We start from the raw sequence: 16,629 nt of genomic DNA on the forward strand, positions 1-16,629 counted from the left end.
CCAACCGGACCTAGTCGTCCACCCGAGCCGAATCGTCAGAGATCTCCCATGAAGACTCCAACAAGACCCAGTGGCCCAGAGGGATAGGTAAAGGTAAAGCCTGCGTGCGAGCCAAGTGGCCCGGTTTCTGTAGCATTAAGTTCGCCGGTACCCATTTATACACCTGGGTGGAGAGAGGCACTGTGAGAGTAAAGTGTCTTGCCCAAGAACACAACTCAATGTCCCAGGCCAGGGCTCGAACCCAGACCTCAAGGGCTCGATCCAGAGACGAGCACGCTAACCATGAGGCCACCGCGCCTCCCTCCCAGAGGGATATGTCATGAGATATGGAAGGACAGTTAAACCAAATCCAAAGTTCTGAGACTTTGTGGCCTGACAATAAGGCATTAACTTATGAACTGCTTTTTTTTATTTTCAGTTTCTTTGTTATTCGCTTTGCTGAAACTGCATGTATTTAACTCGCAAAGGGAGGTGTGGAACGAGCGTGAAAATGTATGCGTGTGGAACAAGGATGTGAATGCATGCATTTGGAATGTGTGTGTAATAATGCTAATCAGTTTCATAACTTGGGTGTGTAACATTTCATCGGTTAGTTGAATAAATGAACTTCTCGAGTGAAGGTCACCATTTTGAAAACTACAGTCACGTGCCGGTCTCATTTTGAAGAATATGTATCTTGTGTGGTGTTTAGTTTTCTTTGGCTTGAAGTAGTCATTCAGCTTCTTTTTCAACTTTTTGTAGTCATTACCGCCATCTGTCAGGTTTGGCAAGCTCTTTTCCAGCTGAACGATTTCTTTCCCATCATAAATGGTAGGTTCCATAATCTTAAAATATCTGAATTCCCGTTCGATTTCTTTGAGCCAGTCGTCCCTTGCTTTTCCTTTGGCTATCAGGTCATCTCCTGGGGTAAATGGTTGAGATTTTAGATTTCTCATTGCTGAAATAACTTGCCCTGGAGCTGCGGGGCCAACATCTGCTTGTTCTGTGGTGGTGAAATATAGACCACACCAAGTGAATAGGGGACCAACCTCCTGCAGGTTTCATATGGTGTAGCCAATAAGAACAAGCAGTTCCCAAACGCAGGAAATGGGATTTTAAATTTTACAACATACAATGCTCCATATCACAATCCTTCTGGTCCTTGTTTTCCAGTGTCTTCCATTCTGAGTAGACAATGGCGGACCCAAATAAAGATGCCATTTCCCATAAGGGGGAAAAAGGTAGAAGTAGAGTCTTGCAGTCAAGAAAGAAGCATTACTTATGCAGAAAGATATGGAAATCGACCTGCCTCTCGCCAATTTCAACTCAATGAAGAGAGGGTTCATGATTGGTGCCAAAACAAGGCCAACATCAAAGGTTTGATTGCGACTAAAAAAGGAAAGAAAGAAGCAGATTGAGTGGAGGTGGCAGAAAACCATTGAGCACAGAACTGGAAGAAGTCTTATTGGACTGGATTGAAAGGAGGCAGGCTGGCGGTTTACGAGTTTAAAGCAAGCTTACCATGAAGAAAGCTGAAATAGTTTCGTGATTTGATGGGAGACAACAATGTGGGTGAAGATTTTAAGGTGGCCGAACACAGTTTTCACGCACACTTTTGCTGATGCAATTCAGCTTGCACACAAGGATTGGAAAAAACAAACGTGCCGTCAATAGTGCGACCATTTTAGTTACTCTACTTTTAGTTACCCATACTATCTATGCTATTTTTCTCTATAATTGAATGCTGTGTATTGATGGCTTTAGTCTTTTGTTATGGAGATATGTTAGAAAAGGTACCGATGCAAAGAACCCAGCAATTCTCAGCTTTTTCTTTCTTACCGAAAGAACCCAGTTAAATGCAGCACGTGCGTAGTAAGTAAAAAAATTGTGATTGAATGAAAAATTGCACTCTTGGAAATACTCCTATTTCTTGAGAAGATACTTTAGGAAATAAGTAACTGGAGCATTGAAAATAATTGAACTTTAACAAAGGAAATTCTAGATATTTCAGTGAACCTTCAACAAGGGATAATTAAAGATCTCTCTGTTAAATTGTTAGCAAAATAGTGTTAACTTGTGAGAATCATTACAAGCTTGTTGCGTGCAAATTATAAAGAAAATCTAATGACAAATAAACAATACCGATTTTCAAGGCCTGTTTATATTTATTCATGTTGCCATGGCAACAGTACATATGTCAACTTAACCATCAAAAAACCAAAGTTTGTGTTGTTAACTTGCTTGCTGCCATTTTAGCGACCGAGGGATCAAGGGTTTTAAAGAAAAAGGTGAATGAAACACAGGTATCAAAAACTGTGTTCAGCAACCTTAAGGCCTCAAGAAGATGGTTACAGAAATTCATGAAAATAAATGGCTTATCTTTGAGGCGAAAAACATCTGTTGCTCAACAAGATCCAGAGAGACTGGTTGCAAAAGTTGTGTCTTACATAATTCAAGTTAGGGAACTATAACAGAAGCACAGCTATGGTCCCTCTGATATCATAGCAATGGATGAAACCTCAGTCTTGTGCGACATAATATCTGAAAGTACAATTGATGCAACTGGCAAAAGGTCAATAACTCTGGCTTTCACCAGCCAGAAAAAGGCAAGGGTGTCTGTGTGTTTAGCCGCCAAGACCAGCGGAACCAAGCTAAAACTGATGGTTGTATTCAGAGATGCCAAACAGGAGGCCAAGAATTCAAACAGTGAGCAGTTGTCACAACTTGCAAATGCATGGATGGACACTGGACTAACCAAAGTCTGGATTGACTCTGTTTTAGGATCATTTTCTTTCAACTTTAGGCTATTAGCCCGAGACTCCTTTGAGTGCGACATAGAAGATAGCATTACTCATGCATTGCAGTCCAAAAAAATTGATCGAATAATTGTGCCAGGATGGTGCACCAAGTATATCCAGGCACTAGACATTTGCTGGAACATCATTCAAGGCTGCTGGCACTGAAAGGTATGATGAATGGTAGGCTACTGTGGGAATTCACGAAGAAACAGCTGCGAAAGCACACCCGAGAAGAATCATTTTGCAGTGTATTCTTGATTCTTAAGCAGAGCTACCCACAGAGGTCATCAAAAAATCTTTCTCAAGGTGCACGTTGAACCTTCCTGCGGACGGGTCAAAAGACAACATGATTCACTGTCTCAAGGAAGGACAGCCTTGTAGCAATGGACGATCAATTTGCTTTGATTTCAGTGGGAAATTCTGAGTGACCCAGACACATCCTTTTGAATGTACCAGTTCTGATGTTGATGAAGCATATCTGACATTACAGCTTTTGGACTTGGATCATGAAGAGGACAGTGACATTGAAACTGAGTGAGCTTTATGTACTTTATGTATTTTGGTAGTATTAACATGCAGATTGTGAAATTGAGAATGATATATAAAATGACTTTTCAGACAAGCATCAAAACATGTTTCACTTTTCTTTAAAATTCAAATGTTCATTTACCATACTATTGTTTCCAAGAAATAAATTGGATTTAATTAAACACCACCCTAGTGTAAACACTGCCCTCAAATAAACGGTGCACTCGAATCACCAAAAATTTTAATAAATGCCACTGCGTTTAATTGAATATATACGGTAAACTACTGCTAACAGTTGAAACAGGCTCAAATTTAAACAACAGGTCAAATTTGGCCAAAGCTAAAAACATTGTTGCACTGAAAGAGAGTGTATTCTTTGACTATTACCTGTCATAAATATTTCCAAGTCAAGTCAACAGGCAGCTAGATCCAGGGATTCCATTAATGAATCAAAGGCCCTGGCCAGGGCTGCCTTGTGTGAAATCTTGAAATTGTGCCTCGTGAAATCCACTGGCAAACCAAACAAGTGTAATGCAAGCATAACACTAGATCAAGTAGACAGGATACATTTTCACTTCCGTTAATTTTTCAATAAAAATTTGATCTGCCTTGATCTGGCTCGATGTGACTCTTATTGACAATTAAGTTTTGTAATTTATACCTGTTTGCATACTCTCAGAAAGTGCACATTATATGATAGTTTTTAATCAACTCATTGTGATCCCTAGATTTTTCTTATGTTAGGGTTACATTTACACACATATATAGTGAGGGTTCTGGCGTAGCGCTCACGCACACAGTGCAAGCGTAATGCAACTCCTCATCTGAAGATTCAGAGTTGCGTTACGCTTGCATTGTGTGCGTTCGCTTGCGACCAGAACCCTCACTATATGTGTGTGTGCGAGAACAGCAGTTGTCGAAACCAAATTTTCGACAACCAATTTTCGACAAGGACACAGTGTTGCGTGAGTGCTGCGCCAGAAATGTATGTGTATGTAACGCAACAGCACAGCAGTAAAATTTGGTGAAATAGCGGGTCCAGCGAAGCTGCAACATCTGTAATCAATATGTGCAGATGTGCCCTTCACTAGTTTATACAAAAATGCGCCAGAAAAATTTTCCTATTGGAGAGTTATATGCACAGTGTATACGCCGACATGGCTGCCGAACAATCAAGCAACTTTCAACTTTCCAAGGCCATCCAAAATATCCCTCCAGAGCTTCGTGAGATGATTCTCAAGGAGTACATCGCGATAAAAATTAAGGAAAAAAAGGAAATGGGCTGGGATAAGGTACACAAGCATATTCCAAAACCGGGTTGGGATAAGGTTAACAGGCATATTTCAAAACTGCCTTTCTGCCAATACAAGCAGCAGATTGTGCCGATGGTTATTTGCTTTGAATATGCGGACTGCTTTTTCAAGGGTTTTTGTTTCCCTGTTTCGAAAGGGATGGAAATCTTCATAAAGCATCACTAAGCCGGCCGATGGAGTTAATAGAAGCCACCCCTGAGTACAAGAATTTTTTAAAAGTATGCTCCTCGGATGGTTATGATTGGCATGAGTGGTTCCTTTTTGGCCGGGAGCGTTAGCGAAAAAGACGGCGACGATACAACCTCCGGTCGAATTAACATTTAAAAATACACGACTTCGTTTGCATATTATAAAAATGTGATTGTCAGTGTTCACTTGATTGCGTTTCTTGTGAATGAATATTTCACGCCTGAGTGGTTGAGACACGCACGTGATATTACACGCAAAGTTGTTGATTGTTTTCATGACGTGGTTCCGGTTGAGGCCTTCAGACAACCGCTTCCCGTTGCGAATTCCTGATGGCTTCAGTTAAAGCTGGTTGCATTCCTCTTGGCTTCAGTTGAAGCCATCAGGAATTTTCAAAGCCATCAGGAATGTTGAAGCCAAGAGGAATTTTAAAGGCAGATTTCTATTTTTTGTCCACAGTTTGTTAGAATACGGTATTTCTTCTCAGCCTGGTCAATAAAAATAACACTTTTCACCTTTTTTCAAGGAAAAATTGGGCACAAAATGCGGTAGAACAAAGAGATTTGACTAGAGCGATAAAAAGAAACAGCTGATCAAGGGATTTTCCCTATTTCGCACTTGACTGCGGCCCCCTCTACGTGTGAAGGTAATGCGGTGTAACACAATCACCTGTTTTTGATAAGACTAAGAGAAAGTTTTGTGTTTTTTCGCTCAAAATTTAGTTCAAATCTGCTGTTTAGTCCGCAAGTTTTTTTCTATATTCTTCCCGAACCTGGTCCCGAACCTGGTTTCTTATTTTTTCGATATCTGGCTGGATTGGATTTGTTTGTATTCGGGCGAAGTTCGAGCGTAAAGTCTCTTTAAGCTGGCGATATTTCTGCATTTCACGTGTGATCAGTTGAAACTCCATGTCAGAAACCCGATTATCATTAAGAGCCTGTGAGACAGAGCAGTTTATCGAGTCACGTTTTGCAATAGCCAGAGAGTGGATTCTCGAGTGCTTATTAACTTTGCGTTCAAGCTTCTTGTTGACAATGGACAGGCCAGTGGAAACCGTGCCAGATAAAGCGGCTATCCTGGCAACAGGCACGCGGACAACAATTCCAACACCGGTAAGTGATGTTGCAACAGTCCCAGAAGATAGAACTGCTGTGAAGGTGCCAAGGCCAACCAGGGAATAGTGAAGCGCTTTCCGGGCTTTTTTGTATTTTTTCAACACAAGCCTGTAATGCTCAACCTCAGCAGATATTTCTTTTTCAATTCTGCTTATCTCGGTTAGCAGGAAATTCTCGGCATTTGTCGTTTCGTGAAGGCTTGGATAGATTCTTCTTTCATTCTCGGCAGGCGGTGCACTTGGTGGCAAAAGATTTGCCAAAGACATTGCGTATATAGAAATTTAATTTAACTCTAATTCAAAAAGAAGTGGCAACCCCTTGAAATCAAAGAGTTCGCCATTTTCATCTTTGACGCTAATAGTGATGCTGTTTATGAACTTGCCTGTAGAAGCGTCACGGAAAACATTTTGCAATGAGTCGATGTTATAGCTGACATTTTCATAAGGCTTTTCTCTGACGTCAACCTTGGCAAGAAGGTATGACTTCTTTCCATTCAAAAAGTTTTTTGTTGAGTCAACGAGATTGCAGTGGATAAAGTAGCAACTCGGGCTGTTAAGCTTTCTGACATATTCTTCTTTCCTCAAATTTCTCCCGATTCCAACAAAATTGGCCAAACTGTAATCAATGGAAACTTCTTTTGCTTGATTAGTGTTGCCTAAATTGGCAGCGACGGTTGTAATTTTAAGAACAGAATTGGGGTTATTCGTTTCTATGACCAATTTTCCTTTTTTCTTGTAATATTCAAAACTGGATTGCAGTTCTTTTGCGATGCTCTCGACATTGTAATGCCCTTCAGGCAATGATGCAACCACGTCGTTGGTTCCTTTAAAAAACATTCTGCCAACAGAGCCAGATTATGCCACGAGTTGAAAAAAGAACAACTCAAAAGTCTGGCATATTTTGCTTCTGGGAGCATGTCTTCAAAATAGATGGTCTCTCCATTCCATTGCGTGACAATAGTGAGAACAACCATTTTTATATTCAACAAATAAAATTGTGTTCAAATAAGATGGCAAATTTGTGGAACGGTCCTGCGTTAAAAAAAGCGGAGGCCGCGAAGAAAAAGGCATGGACAAACTTTTTAAACCGCTTCCCCAAAGTGGAAAAAAGCCGGTTCGTTTCGCAAGGAAGCGTCGAGAAAAATAATGTGACCGCGGAGGTGTTCTTCAAACAAAGCAAAGGCTCTTTTCAAAGCGTCTTTGGCTGAGACAGAAAATATTGGAGCGCGGAAATGAAAAAGGCACTTGGTTTGGGAGGTGGTGGGGGTTTTCCGTACCAATTGGCGCCACTTGCTTCAAAAGTTTCTTTGGCCATCCCTGCGGTACCTTTCGATGGCAAAGCGCAAAGCTTGAAAAAAATATTCAACGCCCCAATCCAAATATACGTCACGCCTGATCAATATTTCACGACAAAATTCCAAGAAATATTTCAAAAAACAAACCTCAGGCACACTTCTGCAGTCGAATGAAAACACTGGTTAGGAGGGCCTGACATGAAATATTGGCCGCAGCAGCTCAACTTCGCAGTTTTCTGCGTGACACAGGGGTGCGGAGTTTCTTGCAAAAAATCTTTGACAGCGGGATGGATCTCTCCCTGCAGATAAGAGCTTTCTACAAATTCCACATGTATTTCACGGTCAGGTGCATTTTGTTCCAGCTAGGAGGAATTCAGAGCATGAGCGCTTTGCCCGGAGACCCGCCTTTCAACCAATACAATAATCATTATGACGTCACTTTGTACAAAAGGATACGCAGCGAGTTCGGCATTGCCCCCTCGAGCAATTTTTGCTTCACGCACGTGGAAAACCACGGTCTGGGAAGCATTTACGTGTACGCGTCAGGCACGGGCGTGTCAAAAACTAACTATAAATACCCGGGATGGAACAAATTCAGCGATGAAGGCAGGAAAGCGATTCAAGGAAACCTGATTTATTACATCGAGCTGGAGGCCGCTTCTGATACCCAATCGGACTGGTTCGCGCCAAACACAGCATCAGGTTTGATGCAGGCAGGCTTGGCACGAATCAACCAGTCAATCGAGGCTTTCGTTTACTGCGTTCTGGGCATGCAAGTCAATGTCCGCAGCAGCATTCTCGGTTCGGGCGGTCGAGCGAGAGAAGCCTAGAGCAAGTTCCTGGTGCTGATGGAAGACGCAATCAGACAGCCCGACCTGGCACAGAGCGTGCAAAGCTACCAGCTCGCAGTGGATCAAGCGAAGGTCAGGCTCAATCTCGCTGTAGCCCCCATGGCCTGGCTCATGCCCGCGCAAATGATAATCAGCACCGCAAGCATGATCGGTTACAACAACAAGCTGAAACAGGCGGTCTCTGGGATGAAACTTGGGGTGAACAACGAGGTAAATCCAGAAACGAAAAAAACTTGGGCTCAAAATCATGGCAGGCGGCCCGTCAAAGATTAACCCTCCCAACAGCCATCCGTCCAACCCGATACACAAAGCCACAACAGCCAAATCGAAAAAACCATCTTCGTCTGAAACTCAACAAGCACAGCTGTCGGCACAAAAAATTGAGCCCGAGGCTCCAGATAAAACACCGCAACACGAAATTAACAAAATGGCTGTCATTGTCGGTGTAGTTGGATTATTGGCGTTGCTGTTCATGGCTTGGCGGTAAATTAACACTGCTTCTTAAAATATTTTTTGAACAAAAAGGCCACCGCGGCAAGAATGAGCAGCCAGGTGTCCTCAGCCAGAAATCCGACAACTTGGCCGGCGGCTTTGAACAGGAAGCTCACAATTGAGCCAGTCAGCCTGGGCAGCAGAGGACCGAGTCTCGCGGCAATATCTTTGAGGCCATTTCCCAAAGCCTTACTGGTGGCTTTCAAACCTCTCGTGAGGACCCCAATGACAGCGCCGATTGTGGTCCCGGCAGCGAGAAGAATAGCGGTCAACGTCATGCCATATTTTTTGAAGATCTCTTTGACCCTCTCCAAGAGAGGCAGCCCCCTTTCCCTTTCCACGATGTGAGTTTGCAAACGCGCGAACTCCTCGTTTCTTTCTGCAACTCTGCCTTCTGCGGCTTCTTTTTCAGAGGGCGAGGCATTCTCCTCTTGGATGATTGCCTGGTCTTCCTCGTTTTGGTGCTGCAGCTCGCTTTCCAGCTCTTTCAGGTCGTCCAATGGTTTTGTTTGGTTGAGCCTTTCTTCCATGGCGTTTGTTTCACTTTCTTTTGCTGCGATGCTGGCCCTGAGTCTGTTTACCTTTTCTGGTTCTTTTTCAATGTTTCTTGATTTTTTTGTAAGCGAGTCCAATTCTTTTTTCTTGTTTTCAAGATCGTTTTGATAGTTCTTTTTCAGTTCTTTGAGCCTATGCAGCTCTGCTTCACTTTCAAGATTCAAACCATGTTCATCCTGAATGTCAACAATCTTAGCGTCGGTTTGCTCGATTTTACGTCTCAGAACTTCCAATTCTTTCTTTTCTTCTTCTCTTTGCGAAGCGAGTTTTTCCGCCTGTTGTAGTTGTTTCTCTGCCTCTTTTTGTCTTTGTTTCATTTCTCTGATGGTATCCCGGTCTTCCACAATGATATCTGCAGCTCTTGGCCCAATTTTGTCCGCAAACCTGTCTAAAAAACTTTCTGTGAAGTTTATCCTGTCATCTTTCATAATCTTGTACTCACCTCCACCTGTACCTACTGCAACAATTTTACCCTTGGTTTTCCCTTTGGTGCCTTTCATAATTGCAGAACTACTCTCTTTAAAGTTGGTAAATACTCTTTTTAACCGGTCTATGACAAATTCCCGTTCCAAATCTGGTTCAAGCAAAGGGATATCTTCTCCAAAAAATGATGTCTCAGCATAAGAAGTGTCAGGCAGGCCGGACTGCTCGTGCCGCATAGAAGATAATTCCGTTTGTTCACCCTTGTGGTAGGGGGCACCAGGTTGGTAGGGAGTTGATGCCACACCTGGGTCAAAAGGTTGGGTTCTTTTAACCTCTTGTTCTCCAGTACCATCATCGTCGTGGTCAATCCGGTTGTCAAGGTCCGGGTCTTTGTAACCAAATTCGCCACCGCCTTCCGAATAGTGATATATTTCAAGCCTGTTATTTTTTAACTGAGAAAATTATCGCCGGCGTATATTATGCAATGTCAGTTCCAGAGAACCTTCGCGCAACGTACAGCAAAAAAACATTACGTGCCATGCAGTCCGAGCGCGCGGTCAAGCGGATCACCGTTTCCCGCACTGAAGCCAACCTCGGCGACACGCTGTATGTTGCAGTGCCCAAGCTTAACGTGAACAAGGTTCTGGTGCCGGGCTCGCTAGCGCTTATCTTTAACATCGACCTCTCTGGAGGGCATGCCAACAACTTCCTTGTCCAGAACGTCACGGGAGCGCTTGTTGACAGGCTTCACATAAAGTTCGGAGGCACTACCCTGCAAGACACAGTCGGCTACGGCATCTACAAAATCTTTACTGACCTTTTCCTTTCGCAGGAAGAACGAGACAACAGGATTCTCAAAGGGATTCCGAGCGAGGATCTATGTAAGATCCGTTCAAACGCAGGAGACAAGAAAGACTCGGGCGTCGACGCTGAAAGAAAGCTGAATGAGGTGTACAGGAGCAAGTACCGGATCAGGCTTGACCATCAGATCCTAACTGATCACGGCGTTTTCTACCCCCAGGCCCTCTACAACGACCTCGTATTCGAAGTAACCCTTGCTGTAGCTGAACATGTGGTCAAGGGCTCCCAGCTGAAATAGAAGCTGACGAACATCCAGCTCGAGTACGAAATGATCTGCAGCAAGACTCTGGCAGACGAGGCGTACAGCGTTTACTCCAGCAGAAAAGAGTTCGCCTATGACCACGTGTTGCGTTACACAGTGGTGACCTTCGAAAAAGACGCCAACACGAGGAAGAACATCAAAGTCAACGCCCAAAAAAGGTCGCTAAAAGCCATCCTGCTACTTTTCATAGAGCCGTATGCTGATGGCGCCAGAGATTCAGAAAAATACGTCTTCACGGATCCGTCGAAAGTCAGCGTCACGATCAACGGCTCGCCCAACATGATTTACAACGACGGCATCGAAGGGAAGGACATGTCGGAAGAGGCCCAACACTTCTTCATGAAGGAAAAAAATAAAACCGAGCACATGGATGCGACAAAGTTTTACACCAGAGACAATTTTGGGCTTCTGGTCGATATGCGCACCATGTCAGACCACGACATGCACGGAAGTGGGAAGTGCCTTGTGAACAGTACCGATGGTGTCCAGCTGGAAATCGAGAGGAAAGCCAGCTCAGTCGATTTGAACTGCCACGTATTCGTCATCTCCGACTCCCAGTGGAATATTATAGACAGACAACATGAAGATATCCAAAAATTAATATGAACATTGACCCGAGCAAGATACCCTTCAACGCTCTCATCGTGGGCCCGACCAATTCAGGCAAATCCAGGTTCGTGGTGGACCAGCTCTACGGTCCTTTCCGGGGCAAGTTCGATTACATCATGCTCATCTGCCCTACGTTCACACACAACAAGACCTACCACCAGCTTGGCGAAAATGATCCAATAATGGATGTCATAGTCTGCGAACAGCACGCTGTGGAAAAGTGGTTGAAGCTCATGAGATGGCTTTCCGAGGCCACCAACACGCTCATAATCCTCGACGACTGCGCGGCCTCCAAAGACTTGAAAGGGCGTACAGGTGAGCTGGTGAATCTCGCCTTTTCTGCCCGGCATATGGGCATCAGCGTTTGGACGCTGACCCAGAAGATGACCGGCATAACATCTTCCTTTCGGGAGAACGTGGCAGTGATCGTCCTCTTTTACACCCCCTCGGCTAAGCAGAACTTCACCAACACGGACTACGCCTTCAAACACTACAATCAGGCGCATCCTGACGAACAGATGGCACCCCCCAAGGAGCCCAAGTTCTCAGATTTCTATCAACCAAGCGAGCAGCAGAAAAAGGGCGAACTCGCATTCGTGGGCACTGGGGCGCTCGCTCTGGGCTACACGGCCTTCCGGTTCCTTTAAACTTTTTTATGCCTTACTTATATGGACACCAAACTCGCAAAGATTTACTACGGCCCCGGGGGCTACTGGAAAAGAATCGCCGCGATTAAAAAATTAGCCAAGGCCGCCAAGGTATCTGAAGAAACCGCAAAAAAGTGGTTGATCAGGGAAGCGCTCTGGCAGATATACGTCCCCGTGCCGAAGTGAATTCCTGGACTGAAATTCCACATTCCCACGGCAAACAAGGTCCACCGGGCAGACCTTCTTCTGCCGCACGACAAGCTCCCTCGTGGCCGCAAAGTTTTCAAACACGTGCTGACCGTTGTTGATGTGGCCAGCCGCTACAAAGAGGCCGAACCCCTGACTTCGAAAAATTCTGATGAGGTCGCCCAGGCCTTTCAGAAGATTTCCAAGCGCCTGCTTCTCAAATGGCCTGAAATGCTGCAGGTTGACCCCGGGCGCGAATTCATGGGCGCTGTCACAAAAGAGATGGAAAAGCGCAAAACCTTTATCCGGCACGGGCGCGTTGACATTCACCGCAACCAGGCCATTGTCGAACGTTTCAACCGCTCCCTGGCGGAGCGCTTGTTCGGCCACCAGTACGCCGTGGAAATCCTTCTCCCTGAGGGCAAGTGGTCCACCGCCTGGGTGAAAAGACTTCCTGAAGTTGTCTCGGCTTTAAACAACAAGGTCACAAGCCTTATTGGCAAGAAACCCACCGTTGCCATCAAAGAAAAATCTGTTTACGCTAGGGCGTCGACACCTTATTCAAGGCCTGTCGGAAAATGCAAAAAAATACTCCCCTCTCTTGTCCAAGTTCGTTATTTCTACCAACCTGGCGAACTTGAAGGGGGCGTGAAAAGAGCCACAGATCCAATCTGGTCTTTGAAAGTTTTCAGCATTGAAAGATCTTTTTCCAAACTGGATCAACCCATTCTCTACTATCTGCGTGACGGGCCCAAGCGCAGCTTCGTGCATGAAGAGCTGCTCGTTGTCCCTCCAAACACACAGTTACCCCCAGAGCAACTTTGAAACTTCGGCTTCCAACCCTCTAAGTTCGTCATCTGTTAATGTTGACAATATATCCATGCAGGTGTATCCATAAGCTTTTGTATGGATACCATTGTTGCCTATCCATTGCTTTGAATCAAATGGCGAAAGCGAAATTTTGTTAAGATGCATGCCGTAGATCTCGTGTCCCTCGCTTCGAAGATTGTTCATTCCATGCCATTGCTGCTTCGCACCGAAAAGCGTTTCCTTGTACTGTTCATGCGTTATTTGTTTCTTGACAACGCTCTTTTTTACACCCTTTGCTTTTTTGATATTTTTTTCGTCTGCCTTCAAGATGGAGTACATTTTCGGTCTCAGACCAACATACTCTGCAATGGGGGTTCCTGCACATTCGTCTTTCATCTTGCCCAAGACCTTTTTGTTGGTGTTTGAGTGGAGTGGATGCTCCTTCAGATAGTCGCTCGTGTCGTAAAGGTCAATGTTGTTTTTCATGTCTTCGTATACGTCTTGTGTTTCAATCTCGACAAGAAGGCTGTCGGTGTCCGTATACAGCAGCTCGCACTTTGAGCCGTACTGCTTTTTAAGCTCGTTGTAAAAGAAGTCGTACATCAGGATCTAGCTGTTGTCAAGGATCGTCATCCCCGTTTAGACCGGCTTGTTGAGAAGCAGCTTGCTTTTTCGCATGTCGATTCCCGCCATGTCGTTTGAAAATAAAACATGCCTTGAGTACAAAGGTCTTGCGATCAATTTCCTTATTTTGTCCGTCTCATTGCTGCGCACTATTTTTATGTCAATGCGGTTACGCAGGTTTTCCATGGTTTTGCCGAAAATGGAGTTGTTCATGAGCTTGTAAAAGTTCTTTTTGATGCTGCTCTTCGCTTTCTTCCTGAACTCTGTGTTCATCCGGATGTAAGGCTCCATCCAGCGTTCTTGTTCAAACTCCAGCACCCTCTGCACACGCTTCAGTTTCATCCCCTGCTTCAGATAAAACTGCAAGTTCCTGTAATGGACAACATAGTTCTTTTTGTCATGAAGTGTTAGCAGGAGCTTCTTGCTGTCTGGGGTTTCAGATCCAGGTCTTTCATCAACCCCTTTTGGTAGTCCGACATCCACTCCTTTTTTACGGTCTTTTTCTCCGGCACTAGGGGATAGCTGTTGTGCTCCTCGTGCAGTTCTGCGGGGTATTCAAGATCGACCTCGAGAATCCACCCATGTTTATTGTTCTCTTTCTTACTAAGAATCTCCTCCTCTGCGGGCACGTCGCGTTTCCACTTGAAACCTCTCATCGGGAGAGGCAAACTCATCACCCATCCGTAAAGATTGTTTGCGTCGAGATAGATGATGAATTTTTTGGGCTTACTGGGGTCGTAGCCCGGTACTAGCGGATTGTTTGCCTTAGCGTACCTGTTGCTCACCATGGAGATTCCGCCCTGCATCCCCCTTTCCACGAAGAGATGCATTTCGTAGTCTGTGAATAGCTCAAGCTCGACTCCCGTCTTTTTCAAGAGCGCGTCCCAGGAAAGGCCTGGCGACGTGTAATAATGCGCCGGATCCAACCCGTACTTCTCAAGGCACAGGTTTCGGAAGTTCTCAAAAACATCCGCCAGCAGCGCGACATCCATTTTCACGTAAAGATCGTGGTAATCTCCCAGCGTTTTGTATTCAAAATACTCCCAGACAGCCTGCGCGTGTGCGTACTCTTTGTCTGTTATGTGCTCATCGTTCAGCTTGCTGTAAAACTTCTCTTTGTCAGGAAGCCTCGTCTCGCCAAATCTTTCCCTTGAGTCCATGTACTCATAAGGGTAGATCCCTTTTTTGAAAAGCAGGTCGCTGCCTTTTGAAATTGTTGATGTTATTTTCAATGCCTCCTTCGGTGTTGCGCTTACAAGTGAATCAAGGCTTCCTTGCAAAAAGTTCAAGCTGTCGATGAAACGCAGGCCTCCGACCGAAAATGTGATGTATTTTTCCATGTTGTTGGCGACGCATTTCACCTCTTTCTCCAGCTTCGACATCCCTTGCATCAAGTGGTGCACGTCGTAGCCCCTCAGGTTGTGGAATACGACTGGTATTGGGTCCGTCTTGGGGTTAATTCACAACTTCTTGTTACATTCACTGTGCACGGCTCCGTGGAACCTGCCAGTTATGTGGCAATGGTCCTTTACCACGTCTCTGAAGTTTTTCTGAAGTAAAGGTTTTTCACAGTACTTACAGTTTTCCTGTGATTTTGCCTCCAACTGGTCTTTTTCGTCTTCCAGCCTTTTTAGCCTTTGAACACCCCATTTGTCCTTCTCTTTCTGTGCCATGTAGAACCATTTTTTGTGGCCTTGCCCCCAATAACTCCATTTTTCACCTTCACCTTCTTCACATGCTTCTTCAACGTTTCAGACAGGCAAAGAATCCATGAATTCGTCTTTTATCAGAGTTTTATTGCAAATGTGGCAATTGGTTGCTTTTTTGAAATTTTCCCAGTGCTTCCACGTCATGACAATCGGTTCTGGGGTGGCCAAGCTTTCTCTTATTTTCTCCTCTTCCTGCAGAACGTCACTTAAAAACTCCCCCACTGCGTTTTCGCCCCTGTAAGTGTTTGAACCAACCACTTTACCATCGCTTCTCACAACAAGGTAAGAGTAACCGCATGCCTCGTGCCTTTCGGTCTTCTGTGTGTAGCTTGTTTGCATTCTCTCACGCTCACAGCCCATAATCTTTCTGATAATTGCCTCAAAGTCCGCATAAATAATGAAAGGTATCTTCATCTGTTTTTTGAAGTTTTGGAAGGAAACGATGTTTTCCCCCTCTTCTGGCATCATGATCCTTGTCGGCCTGCCATTCACACCGTTGCAATATTTTTTGTGACTCACAAGCAAGTCTGCTCTTGAGAAACCGGTCAAGCACATCATACAAAAGTGCTTTGCGTTTCTGTTCTTGCTCTGATCGAATAGCAAAGCACTTTCTCTTTTTACGTAACAATAGTGCTGAATTTCCCCTGACTCGATTAACATCAGGTTTATCCACGGCACATTTGCTTGTTTTTTGCTTATGTGGTGCATGATAACACAATCGTTTTCCCAGCCAAATACTTTTATTGCGAATTTTGGGTTTTGCACCTTGAGCTTTTCTGTCTCTTTTACCGGTGTTGGGAAATCGATGCCTGCGTAGTTGATGCCGTCGTTGACCGGATATTTGCTTGGTCTTTGCGGGTCTTTCCCGTTTTTCGGAGGGAATAAAGCGGCTCTGAGTGCAAACTTCAAACATTCGTTATCCCTGTTTTTCACATTGATTATTGCCTTCTTTTTCGCCAGTTTTGCTGGAAGTGGCAAATAGGTCCCTCCGCGACGTGGCTGATAGTGCGCAACATTTACGTACGCGATCTGTATCCTTTCAACCGCCCATCCCAATCCCATCTCGGACCAGTGTTCTATTTCTCCTTTTGCGTTTTCAATGAATTTGTCAATTTTTTGTTTTATCAGGTCCTCATCATTCTTTTTGAAAACGTGGGGTTCGTCGTCTTTGAAATAATGCTCCATGAATTACGTTTCATCGTTTCTTTCTATTGAGAACTTTACTTGTAACCTGAAACTTACTTTTACGCTGTTTAGCCTTTGTGTTTCTTGTCATACCAAATTGGTGATCTTTTCTTTTTTTCTCTTGCGAACCTCAAAAGATCTTTATTGTTTGGGTTCCTTTCGGATATAGCCATTCTCCACACACGGAGCCATTCTTGGAAAT

The 16,629-nt window shown here is 44.5% G+C and overlaps 3 protein-coding genes across 8 annotated transcripts in view; 1 reads left to right on the plus strand and 2 right to left on the minus strand.

Annotated features, from left to right (window-relative positions):
• Positions 1-16,629, minus strand: part of LOC145485001 (katanin p80 WD40 repeat-containing subunit B1-like) — a 332,677-nt gene that overhangs the window by 143,328 nt on the left and 172,720 nt on the right. The window lies entirely within an intron of this gene.
• The window catches only part of LOC145485043 (pleckstrin homology domain-containing family A member 2-like), a 124,700-nt gene that overhangs the window by 57,565 nt on the left and 50,506 nt on the right, over positions 1-16,629 (plus strand). The gene's annotated exons all lie outside the window — the stretch shown is intronic.
• LOC145485000 (uncharacterized) lies at positions 13,911-14,924 on the minus strand. The gene has a single exon (XM_081463639.1). The coding sequence runs from the start codon at positions 14,922-14,924 to the stop codon at positions 13,941-13,943; it is 984 nt and encodes a 327-aa protein (XP_081319765.1). The 3' UTR covers positions 13,911-13,940.

The sequence above is a fragment of the Orbicella franksi genome, chromosome 4, assembly GCF_964199315.1.
Source record: "Orbicella franksi chromosome 4, jaOrbFran1.1, whole genome shotgun sequence".
Lineage (NCBI taxonomy): Eukaryota > Metazoa > Cnidaria > Anthozoa > Scleractinia > Merulinidae > Orbicella > Orbicella franksi.

Bases quoted from the DNA above. Each gene is read 5' to 3' on its own strand.
- LOC145485000 (XM_081463639.1), bottom strand. From the start codon at position 14,924: ATGCAAGGGATGTCGAAGCTGGAGAAAGAGGTGAAATGCGTCGCCAAC.